Genomic DNA, 18,092 nt, shown 5'->3' with positions numbered 1-18,092 from the left:
AGGCAATAAAAAGCGGTACCAGGCACTTGCTTTAGATAACAGCACAGGCCTCAAGGTTACATAAATGTGAAAGTGCCGCGCGGCAGTTATACAGAAAAGGGAAAATAATATAAAGTCTTTGCTAAAAACTATAAGATAGTTACACCTCCCAGCCCTCCTTGTCTCTGATTTTGTAATGGTTGGAGTCTCCTGTGGACTCCCAGGCTCACAGCTGGTTGTGGTGGGAGGTATCTCTGTACAGCCAAACAGACTTCCAGGATGCATTTCACGACAGACAACTGTAACTGCTCAGTGCTGTTCTCTTGATGACCAAGGGCCAGAAAGTTTTCATTTTTCTTTTAAGTTTTGGATTGCTGAGAAAGCCTGCTGCGTCTTGCAGAAAACTGGCTCTTTGAGTGACAAGCGGTTTCAGGATGGTTTCTATGAATCCTGAGGGCTCTTCTCTTTTGGCAACCTGATCCTTTCTCTTGCAGCCTGTATTCATGTACATACGGAGTTGTACACAAGTTTTTTTTCCATCTGCTACTTAGCTCCGATGTGTCTGCTTCTGTCCCACAGACCCGAGGCACTGGGATATCTGGAAGCTGGTCTGCATCTATCCCAGCCATGCAGCTGGTCCATTAAAAGGCATCACCCATGACAACTTGCACTTCTCACTTTTTTGTTTTAAAACGTTTCATCTTACCTTGAAGACTTAAAACTCCTGCCGCCCCCCTGGACCCCGCATTCCCTCCTTTGCTTCCACTGACAGGATAATTTTCACACCTCGTCTTAACATTGACAAGATGTTCCTCCACACATTTGTTCGGAGAGAGAATTAATTTTTTGCACCTCTTGTCATTTCCAGTTACATTTTTCCCCCAGCTTTCTGGGGGCAGGTGTTTGCGTGAAAGCCCATCTACATAATAGAGCTGATAAGGTTCTTGCCAACAAATTACCCAGCATCAGACATTTGCTGGGATCTGCTGGTTCCAGATGCCCAATTAGGCGTATTGCCGGAGTACAAGTTTCCAGCGATATTTTTAGTCTTTCCCTGATGGTTTTTTTATCTCCCAATATAGCTTGGCTGAAATCAAACTTCGTTGTTAGTTTGCGACGCTACGATTTCCCAGGGAGAGCGAATTGACTGCCAGCGCGTCTCACAGGTCTGGAGGGGTCGGCGCATGCTCAGGGAGGTGCGAGTGCACACGTCCGTGGCACCCGCTCCTGGTGTGGAGAGCCTGCGCGCGTGGGGTAGCTCGCTGCTCCCTGAAGGAGGACTCGGCTGCGTTGTGCCAGGCCCGCGAGCGTGGGGAGTTCGCACCACAGCAGCTCGCGGGCTGAGCCTCCACCCAGCAGCTTTCTGTGCACCGCACCTCCCCGCGTGGGCAGGCCCACGCTCCCGTCAGGCACGGCCCGCCCAGAGGCTTGGATCTGGAGCTGGCTGCAAAGCGTCACCGTGCGATTTGCAAATATTCCCACGTACCTGCCAGCTGGGCACTCCAGCATCACCGCGAGGCCTTTGCTCATGGGAGGTTTCCCCGGGCTCAGAGTCAGGCCCTGATTTCAGAGGCAACTGATGCTTCTGCATGGCTCAGGGCCAGGGGCCGACTTCAGACCGGGTTGGGCAGCCTGGTTTCCTGAATGCACCGGGCACCTGCCCCGTAGCACGTGTCTTGCTGGGCACCTGAAAGCATTTCTGAAGATTTAGGGCTGGGTGTGGAGGAGCACCCCGAATCGCATACCCCACGCCTCTCGTCCTGCCTCCAGCGTGCGCGTGTCTGTCTAGGAGGACACTGCCATGTCTCCCATCCCTGTAGTATTGTTCTCACAGCATTTTATGATCCTCATTTGACAGGAGATGTCTGAGGCCGTGCAGCTGATTCGTGACAGAGCTGGGGACTGGCCTCATCCTGCAGTGGGGCTTGCACCCTGGCCTGAGACCTTGGGGCTCGTGGCCCATCTCTCCTCGTAGGCAGCTTTGCAATGATAGCCGGCAGCTGGGAGCGCCCGGGTGCTCCTGGGGGTATTCTTCAGGTTGCCAGCCCCATTTCTATAACTAAGTCCATGTTTCCTCTGCTCATTTAGATGTCGTCCAGCTGACACCCCCACTTCCAGCTGCCGAGAGCAGAGGATCCAGGCCGGCCCTGCAGCTCGCAAGCTGCTTTGGGACGAGCTGGTCTATTAACGGAGCTGGACCATGCTAGGGAACCGCCCCAGACAGCAGAGCCAGTGAGCAGCGCTACCTGCAGAGCGGGGATACGCCCCAGATGCCAAGGTCAGAAGCAGCAGCCAAGACCGTGCAGGTAACTGGAGCTGCCGAGTGCCAAGGAACAGACAACACAAAAGGCCCTTGGAGCGGGACCAAGCCAGGCTGTTTAAACAGGGCATAGGTGTTTCTTTGGAAGGAACACCTCGTACCTGCTTGGACAAGCCGCCTTCTCCATTTTGCTGATTTAATTCTGAACACACGCCCTCACTTGCTCTCGCACCTACCAACGCATTGGTGTCACAGGTGCCTAGTCCCCAGGGAAATCAGCCATTCCAGAGGGTAAATTTGGGCACCTATGAATGCAGGCTTCCAAAAGCAGAGGCCACTTCTGGTCTAGTTGGCTTGACCGAGGCCTACAGGGGAAGTCGGTGGCAGAGCCAAGGTACAGACCCAAGACTTCCCAGCTCGCTGCCCCCACGCTGCCTGCAGCCAGCTTGTGCCCTGCTCCTCGGGGCGGCCGTGCCCCTCTGCCAGAGAAAAACAGCAAACACAACAGAGAGCATCATCATGCCATTATACAAATCCACGGTGCGCCCACATCTTGAAGCCATGTGCAGGTCTGGTCCCCGCATCTCAAAAAGGATGTCATAGACTTAGAAAAGGTGCAGAGAAGGACAACCAAAACCATCAGGGGAGATGCCATGCCAGGAGAGAATAAAAAGGCAAGGGCTCCTTATTTTGTAAAGGAGAAAGCTGTGGGACAACACACTAGAGGTCTACAAAATCATGAAGGGGAACAGGGGACTGTTGTTCCCCAAGTCCCCGAACACTGGCATGGGGGGGCACCCGCGGAAATGAGCAGGAGACGTGTTTAAAACTAACAAGGGAAAGTGTTGGTTTTTTTAACCCAACATATAGTTAACGTGTGGAAATCACTGCGGCAGAAGGTGGTAGAGGCCGAGAGCACAGTTGGGGTTGAAAAAGGCCGAGACACATTCCTGCGTGATGGATATATTAATAGCTGATGAACCGAGCGGTTGGAGAAGTTTGCTCTGGCATCGCTCCCCCAACAGTGGCAGATGCCGGGGGCGGGCATGGATTGAGGATAGACCGTGCTACATCTACCGCCCGTAGCATCCACCCCTGCCGCTGTTGGAGACAGAGCACCGGGCTAGACAGACCCGTGGTCTGACCCAGCGTGGCACTGCTTATGCTCACATGCAAAGCCACTGGCAAGTCCCTGCTTCGGGACTGCAAAGTGCCTGGCTGTGCTTTCCTGTCACCTCCTTCTGGAGCCCAGCCCAGCACTGGCTTCACTTGTTCGTCGGGTGGATCGGCCCGGAGCACTGCTGCTTTCACGACTGGGTTGCTGCAAATGCATCATCTGCTCTGGCTGGACCACCAAGTGAGGCAGCGGAGGAGGATGGCTCAGGCAGACGTGGCTTGTGGCAAAGGGCCTGGTGCAAAAATGCTCCCACGAGCAGGTATTTCCTGCCTTTCCCTTCCTGGGCCTGACCCTGAGCCCATCAGAGACAAGGGAGAGGCTCCCCTTGATTTCAACGTGCTGTAAACCAGACTCCAGCACTGGCAGTCCTTTCCCTGAGGAGCGATCACTTCTGCCTCCCCTAGCACAGATCCAGCCTGACCCTTTCAGCAGCTCCGCGGCCCCAGCGTGGGCATGGGGAAGCTGCATTTTTTCATGTCCTGTGCGTCATTGAAAGACCTCTGGCCTCTTCCTGGGGTCAACAAGCCAGTGCTCGAGGGTGTCTTTTTTGGCTCTTGAAGCACATCTAATTCTTTCAGTGTGCTTGTTTGTCACAGTAAATGCAGAGCTGTCCTTCGGAAAGCAGTCCGGGGACCAGCACTGCGGAGCAAGCCTGCGGCAGACCGTTGCTCATGGCTTGCTCAAGGAAAGGGAAATACCTGGGGGCTCTGCTATTTAGTTTAGGAGGGAAATGTGGCTTTTCAGCCCTGAAAGTATCTGCAAGCACTAAATGAATCCTTCGGGTTAGCACTAACATATGAAGCCGGGAGACTCTGGTTTGCCGCTCTGGCAGGGTCACAGCCAGGGTCCATCCGCCGCGGGAGTGATGCAGGCAGATGCTCCAGGGAAAGAGGTGGCTTCCTCCCTGGGGAGAAAGCACAGCTCTCCTGTGCCCTGGGATGTGGCAGCTGCTGACCTGGGGGCCCGGGGGCCTTGGCGAGGCAGGAGTGCAAGCCCCGCTCTGGGACTGCCCAGCGGCCGGGGGGGCAGGCTGCTCATCCGGGAGTCAAGGACACGATGTTGCTTGCACCGAACATAGGAGCTCCCACGGACGGGGTCAGACCCTGGGTCCGTTGCGCCCAGTCCTGTGTCGCACGGCGGCAGAGCCTGGAGGAGAGCGACGGGGCCTGAGCCGGGTTTCCCCCGTTCCTCTCTCCCTTGCAGTCTCCAGCATGGAGGGTCCAGGCAGGGCTGATGCAGAGGCCGTGCCCCTCACTCCCGGATCCATAGTGACCGATGCCCCTTTCCTCCCAGCACGTGTCCAGTCCCTTGGCGAATCTGGCTGAAGTCTCGGTGTCCAGCGCATCTGGTGGCCACGAGCTCCAGCCTTGCATGACCCCGGGGTGGAAAACTGCCTGGTATTCGTTCTGAACTTACTACCTCCCCGTTTCATGTTGTGTCCCTCGCTCTTGTCCTTATCACCTGCCCCACAAGCATCTCTTTTCTAAACCGAGCAGGCCTGGCCTCTTTAGTCTCTCCTCATATGGAAGTCCTCCCTACCACTCACTGTCCTTCTCCCTGAAGTGCCTTCACCCCCCTGGCCAAACCGGTCTCCAGGCCCAGCGCCGGCGTGCAGCCCATTTCTCGCAGCGCTCCGCACGCGGGCTTCAGCCACGCTGTGCTGTCTGCTTGCACTGCCTCTTCGTCCTGCGCGTCCTTTGCTCACCCCGCTCTCTGCAGGCCCCAGCCTGGTCCAGTCGTGGGCACCCACCCCTGGTCCCCCTGCTTTACCGGGGCAGAGGTGGGTGTTATGTCTCATGGTTGTGTCAGGACTGACTGTACAGTTTTGCTAATGGGTCAGGCAATGGGCTTGTCTGGGCTGACCCTGCCTTAGGCAGGGGTTAGAGTCACTGGGTCACAGACAACGAGGGCAGGAAGGGAGCTCAGGAGTCACATCTAGTCCAACCCCTGCTCCAAGCAGGACCAGCCCCAGCGACATCATGCCAGACAAGGCTTTGTCAAGCCAGGTCTTCAAAACCTCCAAGGATGGAGAGTGCACCACTGCTCTGGGGAGCCTGCTCCACCGCTTCACCGCCCTCCTGGTGAGAAAGTTCTTCCTAATATCCAACCTCAATGTCCCTTGCTGCAGCTGGAGCCCATTGCTCCTTGCCCTGTCAACTGCCCCACTGAGACCAGCCCAGCTCCATCCTCTTTGCAGCCCCCCGGCAGGGAGGTGGAGGCTGCTGTTCAATCCCCCTTGGTCGTCTCTTCTCCAGACTCAATCAGCCCAGTTCCCTCGGCCTCTCCTCACCAGTCCTGTCCCCCAACCATTTTCATTTCCCTCCACTGGACTCTCTCCAATGTGTCCACATCCTTTCTGTAGTGGGGGCCACAGCTGGACACAGGACTCCAGATGTGGCCTCCCCAGTGCTGAATAAAGGGGAAGGATCACTGCCTCTGTCTGCTGGTAGTGGCCCAGGATGCAGCCCAGGGTGCCGGTCGCCTTCCTGGCGCCGAGGACACACTGCCGGCTCCTGTCCAGCTGCTTGTCCCCTGTCCCCCCAGGTCCTTTTCTGCAGAGCTGCAGCCCAGCCCGTCCCCCACCACCTGCACGGGTGCAGGGGGTTGCTCTAGAGGTGACCTGTGGAGGCCCCCCCAGCCCCACTGCTCTAGGACCCAGACTTGTCCCAGCTGGGAGACAGCGGTCCAAATTCCTCTCCGGCGTGAGCTCGCCAGGGCTGGCCTGCACGCAGGCGTGGGACTGCGGGGCTCTGCTGGCGCGGGTTGCGTGCAGCTCTGCTGCTCACCCCGAGTCGCTTATCCGCAGGAAATTGCCAGGGAGGAGCTTTGCCCCAGATGCCTTCATCAAGGGCTGAGATAAAAGGGAACTGCTTGCAGTTGAGAGGCCTGCTGCTGCTTTGTTCTTGCATCTCAAAGAGGCTTTTGCCTTTGAGTACCGCAGGCTCCCCATCCAGTGAGACAACTTTGCAGTTCTCTCTCAGGCCTGAGGGAAATCTGCATTGATTCAGTTGATCCAGCTATTACAACTGCAGCTCCTGAATGCAGATTCGCTTTGCTGGGTTGATGGAGCAGGGCAGGCACCGCGCTCTCTCCGTCGGCTGCGAGCAGGGCAGAGGGCGAAGGGCTCGCACTGCCGGGAGCCTGCGTGTGCCAGAGCTCCCACTGGCTGGAGCGGACAGGGTCAGCCAGCAGCAGGGAAGATCCTAGTGCAACCCCAGGTGCCGTGCGACACGTTTTGCCGTCTTTGCTGGCTGAGTGCAGCTGGGCTTGGGGTCCTGCCGGCCTCACCGCCGGGGACAGGGCGGGTTAGCCCCACATGTGGCTTATCTCCGAGAGAAGAACCGACCCTTCTTCCCGGCCTGGCAGGGGAGATGCCATGATCACCACCTGGGTGGAAGGGAGCATCGGTCCAGGTGGTTTTGCTGTGCCGAGAAAGGGAGATCCCCGTCTCCCTGACCTCCAAGGACTTTGTGTAGTGGAGGCTGGAGACCTGCCCACTGCAGTGCACGCAGACAGGCCCCCACGAGAGCCTGCGACAGCCTCCCAATGGGCCGATCCATACATGCCCGGGTCGGAAGCGACCTCAGTGGATCATTGAGTCCAACCCTGTGCCAGCGGCAGGAAAAAGTGGATCTCAGCTGTACACCTCATTTTATGGCGATGGCGGGTTTCTCCCTAGCTTGCTCCTTTGGCCTTTGGGCTAAAGGCAAGCACGACTTGGGGGCATCTGAACTCCAAGGCCTCTGGGCTTGGGGCCTGTACATAGGATGCTTGCCATGGATTTGGGAGGATTTGAAGCCCCAGGCTGAAGTCTGGGAGGGAGGAGACGTGCTGGTGGTAGCGCCGCGTGGACTTGAACGACTGACTCTGCTCAGTCAAGATTGGGAACTTGACACTTGGGAGCTGCCCAAGTGAATTTGGGACCCTTATATCTCTATCTCTATCTCCAGCCTTTTCCAGCTGCCTTGTCCAGCCCATGTGCCAGGACCAGGCGGTGGGCAGCAGCAAGCCCCCAGGCCAGCACCGAGAGGCAGGGAGGTGCTGGGGCCAGGTGGGTCCATTCCCTCCGACTTCCAGCCTTGCCTCAGGCTAGCTGGAGGAAATGCTTATTAGCAGAGGCCGACTCATTTAGGGGAGGGCCCGTGGGACCAGACCAGTGAGCTTGCTTTCCATGCTGCTCTGGACTGAGCATAGAGCGGGCAAGGGACAATTCACAAAGAAGGGAGCACAGAAGGCGTGGGCTGATAGCTGGCAGTGGCAGGCGTGGCCAGGAAAGGATTAATTTATTCTCTAGAAAATAAAAATAAACCTTATGATAATAAACTGGCTCAACAACAGAAGAGAAGGGAGGGTGCAGATGCCCTTGGCAGAGATCAGGCCTTTGGGCTAGAGGGATGGAGCCGTTCCCTGCAGGCCACGTCCCTACGCCCAGGCTGGGCTGCGTGGAGCTGGGCACAACACGGCGCACTCCCGGGGCTGGGGGGCGAGAACTGCGACTTCCCCAAATTGGTTTTCATGCCAAGTTGGCCAAGCAATACATTTCTACAGGAATGGAAAGTTTTTTTGGAAAGAATCTAAATTTTGGGTCCGCTGGAACAGGTTGTTTGGATGCAGCCCACACGCTTCGCTCCGTTTTGAATTCTTCTTTGCCTTGCTATTATAACTGCCAGTTCAGCAGAAAGCGCCTTTTCAAATGAAAAGCGACTTTGCAAAGAAAATTGAAATGCTCCCTTCCAGCCAGGAGGCTTCTTGAAAAGCTTCCTTTCAGGGTATATTTTGGGAGGGGAGGGAGGGAAAGAAGCAAATTTCTGCTTTGTTGAAATGGCATTTCTAAAGGGAGTGTTGAAGTGATGATGGTCCAGGAAATATGTGAGAGATGGTGATTTTTGTGGGTGAGATCTTTAATTGGTCTGGCTGCATGGCCAGGGTAGGCATAGATGAGCTTTTGGGTGTCACAGGACCCTTCCTTGGGTCTCTGGAGGGGGCAGCACGGCAGAGCTAAGAAGCAGAGGGAGCAGGAGCTTGTTTAAAACTCCACACGTCCAAAAAGGCAGGATCTAGGAGCAATGGTCAGGGAGACAATAGATGAGGGAGATGCAGTAAAAAACCTGATAATAGAAGAACAGGCTGTTGAGGAGGGTCATTATCACCTGTGAAGTGCAGAGATTATTGAGTATGGGGGGGGTTGCAGAGGACCCCGCCGCCCGTGTCTTCCTTCAGCCCTGGTTGTTAGCGCCCAACAGGTTTGCGAGTGTTTGTTCGCAGGTGCCGATTTTGTTCCCAGGCTTCAAATGTCCTTCGAGTGCAGAGAGCTCTCTCCCCGGAGGGAGACGTTTTCCCTCGAGCTGGGTCTGGCGCCGGGCACTGAATCCATCAGGATTATAGCTACAAGTCAGAGGCCTGGCAGAGTTTGGGCTCCCACGGTGGATGTTTGGCAGGCAGCTGGCAGGACACAGTCCCTTTGCCCTGAAGAGCCTTTCAACTTAGGGGTGAGGACGGCCAGAGGCTGGGAGGACAGGAGGCACAGGAAGGGACACTGGTGGGACGTATTTACGTGCGTGGACTTCACGTCAGCCGAGCCGCTCGCAGGAGGTGCTGTCAGTGCCAAGCTCTGCCAGGCTCGCTGCAGGCACGCGGCCCCGGTGGCAGGCGGGTTTGCCCGGGGGTATTGACATGAGACCCTGCAGCAATGCAGTGCGTTACATCACGTGGCTGCTCTTCATTTATTCAAGTGTGAAAACTGGCGGCACGCCGGGGTCCAGCTCTGAGTCCTTCGAGGGGCTTGGGCTAGCGCTTGAACCCGCATCTCCTGAGCCACGGGCTGCACCCGGGGCAGCGCAGAACCTGCCCCTCTGTCTCGGTGGCATGTGCGAGGCCATCAGTCAGCGCACGATCGTGGCACGCGTGGGCACCCCCAGCTCGGCCACCTCCGCCGAGCTTTGCCGCGGCAGCTGCCTGTCCCAGCAGGCTGTCCCTGTCTCTGTGCTCTGTCTGCAGCAGCCCCCCCCCCGCTGCCCCCCATGCAGCTCTGGGGGGGTCAGAGGGATCCAGGCTGCCGTGAGCACGAGGGGCCCGTGTCCTCACCCGGCACCTGCCCACCGGGAGGGGGCCGTGGCTCGCGTGCGGGGGCTGAGGAAAGCCTGCCGGCCCACCCCAAGCAGCGGGGGCTGGCGCTTTCAGTCTGGGACTCGCGTTTGCACATCGCACCTTTTCCTGGAACCGCGCCGCCCACCCCTGAGACACGGCAGCTGGCGCAGCAGCCCACGCAGGAGCCGGGGCAGGGGCGAGGCTGCAGAGACGCGGCAGGCGAGGGCCAAAGCTCCGCGCGAGGCTTCCTGCTGGCTCCTGCCGTGGGGCCCTGGGTGCAGCCGGGGGGAGCTGAGGCCGGCGGGTTTGTGGGTGACGCTTGTGGGGAGCTCCCTGCATCCTGCCACCCCAACAGTGGGATCTGGGGATGGGGGTGCCACGGCGACTTTGCCCAAGTTTTTTTCCTCCGGCGGAGCTGGGGAGCAGACAGTGCTGCTAAACCCAGAGTCCTCCGTGGTGCTTAATTACATCTCCTCACTTCCAGGGTAGCTGCAAACCCCTTTGCCTCTCTTCCTCCTGTGACTGGCTGCACGCTCTGAAAGGCTGTAGGAGGGGAGCGGTGGCAGAGAGGCTGAAGGTTGAGCCGTGTTCCTTCCTGTGCATTGACAAGCCCTGCTTTTTTCCCTAATTGCATCATTTAAAATGCATTCAAGGCTCCCCTGGACAATCATGTTTGGAGCTGCCGCCCTGGGAACACCAGATGAAAGGCTGCAGCGATTCAGACACAAAGAGCCGCCATTTCCCACCTCCCTTCCAGCACAATTTTGCTCTCTTTCCCCAATTTAGTGTGTCAGATTGTGATGATGAGAGCAGCGTTTTCCTGACACGGAGAAGAGAGCTGATGCCTCCGAACAGCAGAGCGGGCTCCTGACAAGCTGCAGATGCACTGAATCCTAATGAGGGCTTATGCAACCTTGGGAACCCGCGGGGTCAGAGAGAACGAGCCCGGGTCTCTCTCGGGGGGCGAAGCCCGAGCTCTGTGGTGCCGATACCTCAGCTGAGGATGGGCTTCGAGGCTGATGGACAATCTCCTTCTGCCCGACATCCTAACCCCCTGGCATCTTCCCGCACAGGCCCTGGCACCGTCCGGAGTGGTCCTTTCCACGACACGCGAGCTGTCCCAGCCTGGGGTGGATGTGGGCTGTGTTTAGCAAGAAACCATGATTCACACTCAATTTAGTGGCAAAACAATCTGCCACGTGGCAGCAAATCCTGGCTGGTTTGTGCGCCAGAGGTGGGGGGTTGGTACCCAGCCTGTGCAAGGAGCCACAGCTGTAATGACTGGTCCTCCATCGAGGAGCTGCATGGACAGTGGTGAGCAGTTGCGAGCCCCTGTGTCGTGGGCCTGTGCACACTGGAGGTACCAGGGGCCAGGTCCTTTCCCCACCTGTTAGAGCCCAAGAGTGACCCTGAGCCCTCCCCGGACAGCCAGGAATACACCTGTGCTGTAAACCCCTCGTCTTCCTTGCTGGGCTCGGTCACGAAAGGCAGGGTGGAGGAGGGGACCCTCCTGCTTTTTGCACGTGTGGTTCTTCAGGGATGTCAGGAGGATTTTTTGGTGCGCTAGAATATAAATGCAGAGGGTTTGGGCCTTGCCCCTCTGCTCAGGGTCAGACCGACGCCACATCCGGGGTCAGGAAGGTTAGTACAGGCCGGGGGGTGTAGCAGGGACCTGGTCTTCTCACCTGGGATCTCTCAAGCATATTTTAACAACCTGTCCAGAGCCGTGGCCCCTCCAGCTTTCTCTGGGGCGGGTTTGGGTATGATGTCCAGTGCTGTGTCAGGGTGACTATTGTTTTATGGAGAGTTTAGATGATGGGTGCACGGGGCGGATCCTGCCTTAGGAAGGGGCTGGACGAGATGTGACCTCCGCAGCTCCCTGCCGGCCCCGCTTCCTAGAGGCACGCAGACAGGGCCGTGCTGTCCTGGCCGCCGTGCAATGCCGTGCGGATAGCTCGAGGCCACACAAGAAATCTGGGGGCGATCTGGGGAAGGGCTCTGGGAGTCGAAACCCCCCTGCCTCCCCCCGGCACGGCTCCCGGATTCCTGCCGCGTCCGGCGTGACCCCGCGAGCTGCGGCCGGGCTCCGCGGCGCGCTGCCACGGGCTCGTTGCTTCTGGCGGTTAAAGACAAAACCAAACCTGTGTTTTGAACTACAGGGGAACTCAGGTTTTAGAAGCAGCGGAGGGTTTTTTCAGCATGCCCAGCATACAAATGATGCCCTGCTCAGGGGCCGTGATGAAAGGCTGCAGCAGCCCACAGCTCCGCTTCGGCCAGAGGCGAACGTGGCTTGCAGCTGCGCGGCTCCGGCGCCTGCTGGACGCCTACTGCTGGGCTCGGGGCGGGGAGAGAGTAAATGGCTTCGCGTGGGCGCAGTGACAGCAAAGCCCCCTGTGCCCGAGAGCCCAGCCCTTCCCCAGGCCTGCGACAGTCCCAGTCCTGCACCTGCTTGCATGCCTGGCCCCCACTGCAAGGCTGCACGTGCATGAAAGGGCCCCCAAAATAACCTGAGCGCAAGATGCCTGTCTCCTAGGGGAGCATCCAACCACTCAACGGGGAAGCCAGGCTCCTGCCTGCCTGCTCCCAGCTCAGTTAATCCATTTAGTAAGAGGCAGTGATGGGCTGACAGACAAAAATAACATTGGCAGCAGAGACCAGAGCCTAGGGAAGGACTGTAGCTGCTGGACAGCATCACCCACCCCCTTACCTGCTCCGCGCCTGCCCTGGCACTCTCAGATGCCCACGGAGGCTGGGGGACCCCGTGTCCCCTGGTGGCTTCCCCCCAGGGAGCAGCACGGGGGGCCGCTGTCAGGAGAGATGCACGGCCTGCGTGATTTGCCTGCAGGGTCTGGGGCTCTGAGTAAATTGGATGCTTATCTTGCTGGGATCCTCGCTCTGATATGTCCTCCATCGGAGGTCTATATTGAGCAGATTCTTTTTGGTATTGGGTGGTGGAACCGGAGCGTGCTCCATCCACTCCATGCATTGACCTGGTATTGCAGTGCTTCCAGGACCGGTGCAAAAAAAACAGAAAAAAAAAAAAAAAAAAAGCTTGCTCCTAGGAGGCCCTGCCCTCCTTGCCCAGCTCCCCCCGGGAGCCTGCAGCAGCCTGGGAGCAGCCCCCTGCCTCCAAGGACTCCCCGAGTGCGGGACGGTCCCCGGGTCCCAGGGATGCTGCGAGTGCGATGGCGGCAGTGGCCGGGGCTGGCGGCCGCATCTGCCTCGCTGGATGTGCGGGTGGTGCCCCGCACGCCTGGGTGCCCCTGGCAAGGAGCCAGGCGTGCGGCGGTGCCCAGACAGCTCTTGCTCTGCGCCGGGGGGGCGGGTGGCTGGGGGAAGTCCCCGGCGCGGCGTGACTCAGCTCGCACGGGCACCGGCGCCCCCACCTTCCTGCTCTGACGCCTCGGCTCCTTTCCCCAGAACCAGCCTGCTCGCCCACGCGGGCACCGGGGCCTCCCCGACAGCGCTCGGCAGGGAACTGAGACCTCGTGCTCCAGAAGAGCTGCCATGCCCTGGGTCAGACCGTGGCCCAGAGAAGGGGGAGTGACGGGGTCTGAGCAGGGTTTGCCCCGTCCCTCTCTCAGCCACAGCCTCCAGCATGGCAGGTCCAGGACGTGCCCCTGGCTCCCAGGGCGTCGCAGCCGGTCCCTGGGAGACGGCACGGCTGGGGAGGATGCCGGGCGGCGCTGGCCAACCCAGCCCCAAGTCATTAAGGGTGGCCAGCCCAGCAGCCGGGGGGTTGATTAAGGCCCGTGGGTAGCGAGCTGCGTGGTTGGCAGTCACGCCCCAGCGCCTGTTTCCAGCCGCGCGGCAAGGGGCAACGTGCAAAGACGAGGCACGGGTGTTTCTGGGCTGACAAGCAAGGCGCTGACACTTTTGCAGCTGCCCTGCACTGCAGTCCCAAGGCTCCCGGTGCTGCCCGCCTGGCACGGGCGGCTCTGCCAGGGACACGGAAAACAGCCGAGCCAGCACAAAACTTCTCTTTCTGCACCAAAATGTGGTGGTGCGACAGCATCCCCTAGCGGGCACAGGCGACGACCCTTTGCCCCGGCACGTGCCCGTGCCCTTCCGTTCCCCGGGGTGGGCCGCCGGTCCGGGAGAAAAGCATCCCTGCAAAGCCTGGGCCCCACACCCAGCTCCCGCGGGAGCTCGGTCCCCTCGGCTCGGGGGGCCTGGCAGGTTTTCGGGCTCGGGAGGCAGCCGGGGAGGCCGCCCAGCCCTCTTCTGCCCCTGGACAAAGGCTCTGGCCTGGTGCCCTTCGCTTGAGGTGCCAAGATCAGGGTTGCTCTGCCCCGGGAACTGCTCTGCTATTGTGGCCGGCGCCTTGCAGAGGTTTCACCCCAAACCCAGCACCAGGAGTTGCCCCTTGCGGGGCAAGAAGGACCATGCGAGCACCTGCAATGCTTGGGTTTTACTGGGGTTTCCTGGCGTCTGAGGGGTTATCCGGTTTTCTTGGTGTCTGCAGCTGGGATTTGCAAAGAGGCGCTGCTCCCTGCGGCCAGGCCGGGGCGGAGGCCGAGCACACGGGCGCTTTCAGCAAAAGCCGCGGTTCTTGATCTGCACGTCAGTGTTTCTCTCCCTGAGAGAGGGGAAGGCACAAGTGAGGGCAGTGGGCTGAGAAACGTCCAATGACAATTAAATCCGAAGGGGGAAGCCACACACAGAGCAGCGCTGCGAGGAGCTTGGGCTGCTTCCACCGAGGTCACGAGGCGGCCCGTTGCCAGGATCGAATCCTGCAGCCGGGGCCCCCTTCCCGCATCACGTCTTTCGGTGCATCTCTGCTGAGCCCTGACACGCGCCTCCCTTGCCATCCCTCCCCCCCGCGCTCCTGCCCTGCAGCCCCATTGCTATGCCAGGGCTCGCCCCGCTGCACCCAGCGCTCGTGTGTGTCCCTCGGCCCTGGCTCAGTGCCCGTCTCACCCTGTGACCATTACAAGGGTCAAGGACGCTGCTCATTGCTCTTGTGTGGCTTGTACAGAAGTCTTTTGCAGGCGGCAGCTTTCCGGCCTGTAGCGGCACGCTGGGAGCGCGACCGAACGGCAGGGCTGTGCAACCCGCACGCATGTCTCCTCCCTTGGGAGCTTCCCAGGGAATCGGGCAGGTGTCTGGCTTTTTCAAAAGAAAAACCCAGCCAGTCTTGAGCAGTAACTGTTGAATGGTCCCGGAAAGAGGATGCGGAAAGGGCACAGACACGCTCCACTGAGGCCGCTGAAAGCCCGTCGCTGCTGTCCTGCTTCCCCGCGGCACCGCTGACCGCCGCCGTCGGTGCACCCAGCCCTGTCCTGGGGTCTCTGCCCCCTGCCTGCTCCCCATGGGGCTCCGCTCAGGGCTGCTGGAGCATCTCCTGCTTCTCCCCAGTCCCCAGGCATCTCACGCTCTCTTCAGTCTGCAGCCAGCTCTTGGCCGGCCCCTTAGCTCTGCCTGGGGATTAAGGACGTTGTCGCCCTCCCCTCCCGCCACCACAGGCCACATCCCCTGCCCTGCACGGCAACAGAGGGGAGCCCCCGAGCTGGGATTCAGAGTAGATGCGGAGCCAGGCCGTGCTGGGGACCCCAGGAGAGCCAGGGCACTGACTACAGCCCCCGCCTGCAAGCCCTGTCCCATCCGTGACTCCTGCTGCCTTGAAAACACCCCTCTTAGGCCTTGAAGAAATGCAAATGTCTCAAGCTCTTGGTTCAGAGATGATCCCTTGTATTCAACCAGCTGAGAAACTGCAAAAAACCGATCTTTTTCTGTAAGTTTTTTTTTTGCAGTTTCTCAGTTGGTTTAATAAAAGGGATCATCTCCGAACCAAGTGCTCGAGATTCTTGCATTTCTTTTTGTCTCAGGCCAACACAGCTACAAATACACCTCTTAGGCCTTAACATTTGAAGGCAGTGAGGAGGGCAGGCTGCGGCGAGGAGGGTCCGGGGCCAGAGGGGCAAGCTGACCCAGCAGTGCTTTCCCACACAGATTTTCTGCGGGCCAGATCCTGCCCTCGGTTACAGCAGGGTCAGTCGGGCATCAGACTGGTCTCAGCCTCTTTGTAGCAGCGAGGATGGAGCCCCTTGGCTCTCGCCGGCCTCCCTGCTCTCATCTGAACTGTGATACCTGCAGCATCCTTATGCATCGAGGACCTGCCTCGGCCCCCACAAAACCCGCGGGAGTCTTGCCAGACGTTAGAACAGGCCCCAACGTGCGGAGCACAGGGCGATGCTTTCCATGCACGCCAGCACAGATGAGACCCCAGGGGACTATTTATCCTTAGAAAAACCCAGTCCCAAAGCATCGCAGCCTGGCACGGGGGCAGGAGGCCTGGAGCAGAGCTCAGCGCGCGGGGGCAGGTGCGGGCGCAGCTCGTCTGGCACGAAGCCCGGAGACTCACCGGTTCTGGACGCACAGCACGCACTCGTTGGGGTACACCTGGAGGTCCGTGCCGCACACGGGGTCCAGGATCCGAGGGCAGCCGCTTCCCAGAGGGTACTTGGCACATGCCGGCTGGAAAGGGAGAGACGTAAGTGCCCAGAGACACCTGGGCGGGGGAGTGCCCTGTCGGACGGGGCTTTGCCGGAGCAGGGGAGCGACAGCGGTACGATGCCGCGACGGGTGCGGCCATCACGCCCCGGTGCCTGTTTTTGGCCCCTCTGCTTTCAGACCTCAGCTCCGGGCCCACGGACGCTGTCTGCGCCGCCCCTCGGGCGTGAGCTCAGCCGGTCCGCGCGCCGCCTGCTCTGAGCCAGCCCTTCCCGCCCGCCGGCCTCGCGCAGGGCCGGCACGAGCCCGGCTTTACCCGGAGGGAAGCAAAGGCTCAGCAAAGCCAAGGGACATGCCCAGGGTCCCTCAGCAGGACGGTGGCAGGGAGGGGGCACAACCCAGCTCTCCCAACGCCCTGGGGCCATGCTGCTTCCCGCAGCACCGGCTCCCCGGCCCGCGGACGAGGCTGCTTTTGGTGCTGCGGGTCACCGCGAAGGAGGCGCCGTTACCTTCTCCCAGATGCTGGACGGGTCTTCGGGTGCTGCGTTGCCTAAAACACAAGGCGGGAGCAGCCCTTAGAGGTGAGCGCTGGCAGCTGGGCCCAGGCGGTCAAGGGGAGCTGCTGGCACATCCCGCCGCGCCCCCGCGTGCCCCCCCCCACGTGCCCCCCCCCGCCAGCGTCCTCCCCAGGGCCAAGCCCATCTGCCTGCGGCTTTGGCCAGCTCCACCCCGGGCGGGCGGGGAACAAAGGGAGGTTCGTGCTCCCCCATCAGTGGTGCAGGGGTGAGCAGCCCCTGGCCGCCAAGCGCACTGGAGGGCCCGATCCTGCTCTCATGGGCGCGGGTGTAGGTCCGGGAGGTTGCACTGCTGGGGGAGGCAGCGGGGGACCGAGTGCTGCTGCAGGCGGAGGCGGAGGGGCCATGTGCCCATGTCGGGAGTAACGGGGCGCCGGCTCCGTGGAGCTGGGCATGTCTACACGGGGCCCTGATGCGAGGCTGGGCGGGAGGGAAGACTGGATGTGACCCGAGGCATTCAGGAAAAGGCTCTGGGGTGGGGCCGTGGGGGCAGAGATCCCCCTCCGGTCAGCCTGGGGTCTGCCATCACACCAGGCTGCACCGGGACGCCCGGGAGCCGGACGGCTGCAAAGCGCGGGCAGCTCGGCTCTCGGCTGGGCGAGGGGAGCTGCACCTTCCCCTCCGGGCAAGCAGCATCTGCTTTGCCCCGGGAGGGCCCAGGCTGGAGCCCCCGCTTTGAGGGGCCAGTTTCCAAGCTGCCTCGTGGAGCGTCCCCTGCCCATGGGCAGCGAGGGCTTTGCCCCGGGGTCCCTGCCCTGCCACGAGCCCAGCTCCCTCTGCCAGGTAGCCACATCCCCACGCTGGGCTCCTTGCACCTCCAAGGGGCAGACCCCGCAGGACAGAAGGGTCTCGAGGGCCGTGGGGCACTCACCAGGGCAGCAGCACAGGGCTGCGGCCAGGAGCAGGAAGAGGATGGCGGCCTTCATGGTCGAGACGGCTGGGACTGGGCACTCAGTACAGCTACGACGCACCTTGCTCCAACAGACGGCTCGCCGTGAGTCCATACCTGGCTGTGGCATCCAGGCCCCGCCCCGCGGCCGGTCCCCACCCAGCCCGTCAGTCTGGTGGCCTTGGCTGGGGGTGATTAATTACAGGATGATTAATTGCAAGATGCAAGGACAACACAAGTTGGCTGCGGCAGAGGGGACAGGAGCTGGGCAAGGCCAAGCAGGGGGAGCAACACCCCGGTTCATGGGACGCAGAACGCCTCGTCCCCTGCGCGAAGGGGTCCGGGCAAGGCGGTGTCCGGGGGTGCAAGGTAGGCTACCTGCAGCCCGAGTGTAAACCCCCAGGGCACAAACGCAGCCCCTGCCCTAAGCCTTGCACGCTATGGTGAGACTTGAAGGCTAGCACTTGGGGTTTGAGACCCAGGAGCTGCCTGGCATAGGGCAGGGGAATGGCACCAAGCCCATGGCATGGGGAAAGGGACACGTGCGTGGAGGAGCTTGCAAGCCCCAGGCCTGCTGCCGCGGACTGAAAGCATTTTCTGCTTCAAAAGACCTGGTCTCTCCGCCCGGAGCGAGCAGCTGCCTGGAGGGGTGCGATGTCTCTTGAAGTGTAA

At 60.3% G+C, this 18,092-nt stretch overlaps 1 protein-coding gene across 1 annotated transcript; it reads right to left on the bottom strand.

The window, feature by feature from the left end:
• Positions 1-13,899: 13,899 nt before the first annotated feature.
• Positions 13,900-17,535, bottom strand: LOC109310310 (pancreatic secretory trypsin inhibitor-like). Its single transcript, XM_019535396.1, has 4 exons — positions 17,403-17,535; positions 16,466-16,506; positions 15,868-15,980; positions 13,900-14,082 (listed from the first exon to the last, which is right to left on the bottom strand). The coding sequence occupies exons 1-4, from the start codon at positions 17,533-17,535 to the stop codon at positions 14,037-14,039; spliced, it is 333 nt and encodes a 110-aa protein (XP_019390941.1). The 3' UTR covers positions 13,900-14,036.
• Positions 17,536-18,092: the final 557 nt, after the last annotated feature.

The sequence above is a fragment of the Crocodylus porosus genome, unplaced genomic scaffold (assembly GCF_001723895.1).
Source record: "Crocodylus porosus isolate Cpor-Errol unplaced genomic scaffold, CroPor_comp1, whole genome shotgun sequence".
Taxonomy (NCBI): Eukaryota; Metazoa; Chordata; order Crocodylia; family Crocodylidae; genus Crocodylus; species Crocodylus porosus.
Note: the sequence above shows the minus strand (reverse complement) of the source record. Positions and strands in the feature narration are given on the sequence as shown.

Bases quoted from the DNA above. Each gene is read 5' to 3' on its own strand.
- LOC109310310 (XM_019535396.1), bottom strand. From the start codon at position 17,535: ATGGACTCACGGCGAGCCGTCTGTTGGAGCAAGGTGCGTCGTAGCTGT. The intron at 16,507-17,402 runs GTGAGTGCCCCA...CTTGTGTTTTAG, and splicing joins AGCCCTGTGCTGCTGCCCTG to GCAACGCAGCACCCGAAGAC. The intron at 14,083-15,867 runs GTGAGTCTCCGG...CCCCTCTCTCAG, and splicing joins GTGCTGTGCGTCCAGAACCG to GGAGAGAAACACTGACGTGC.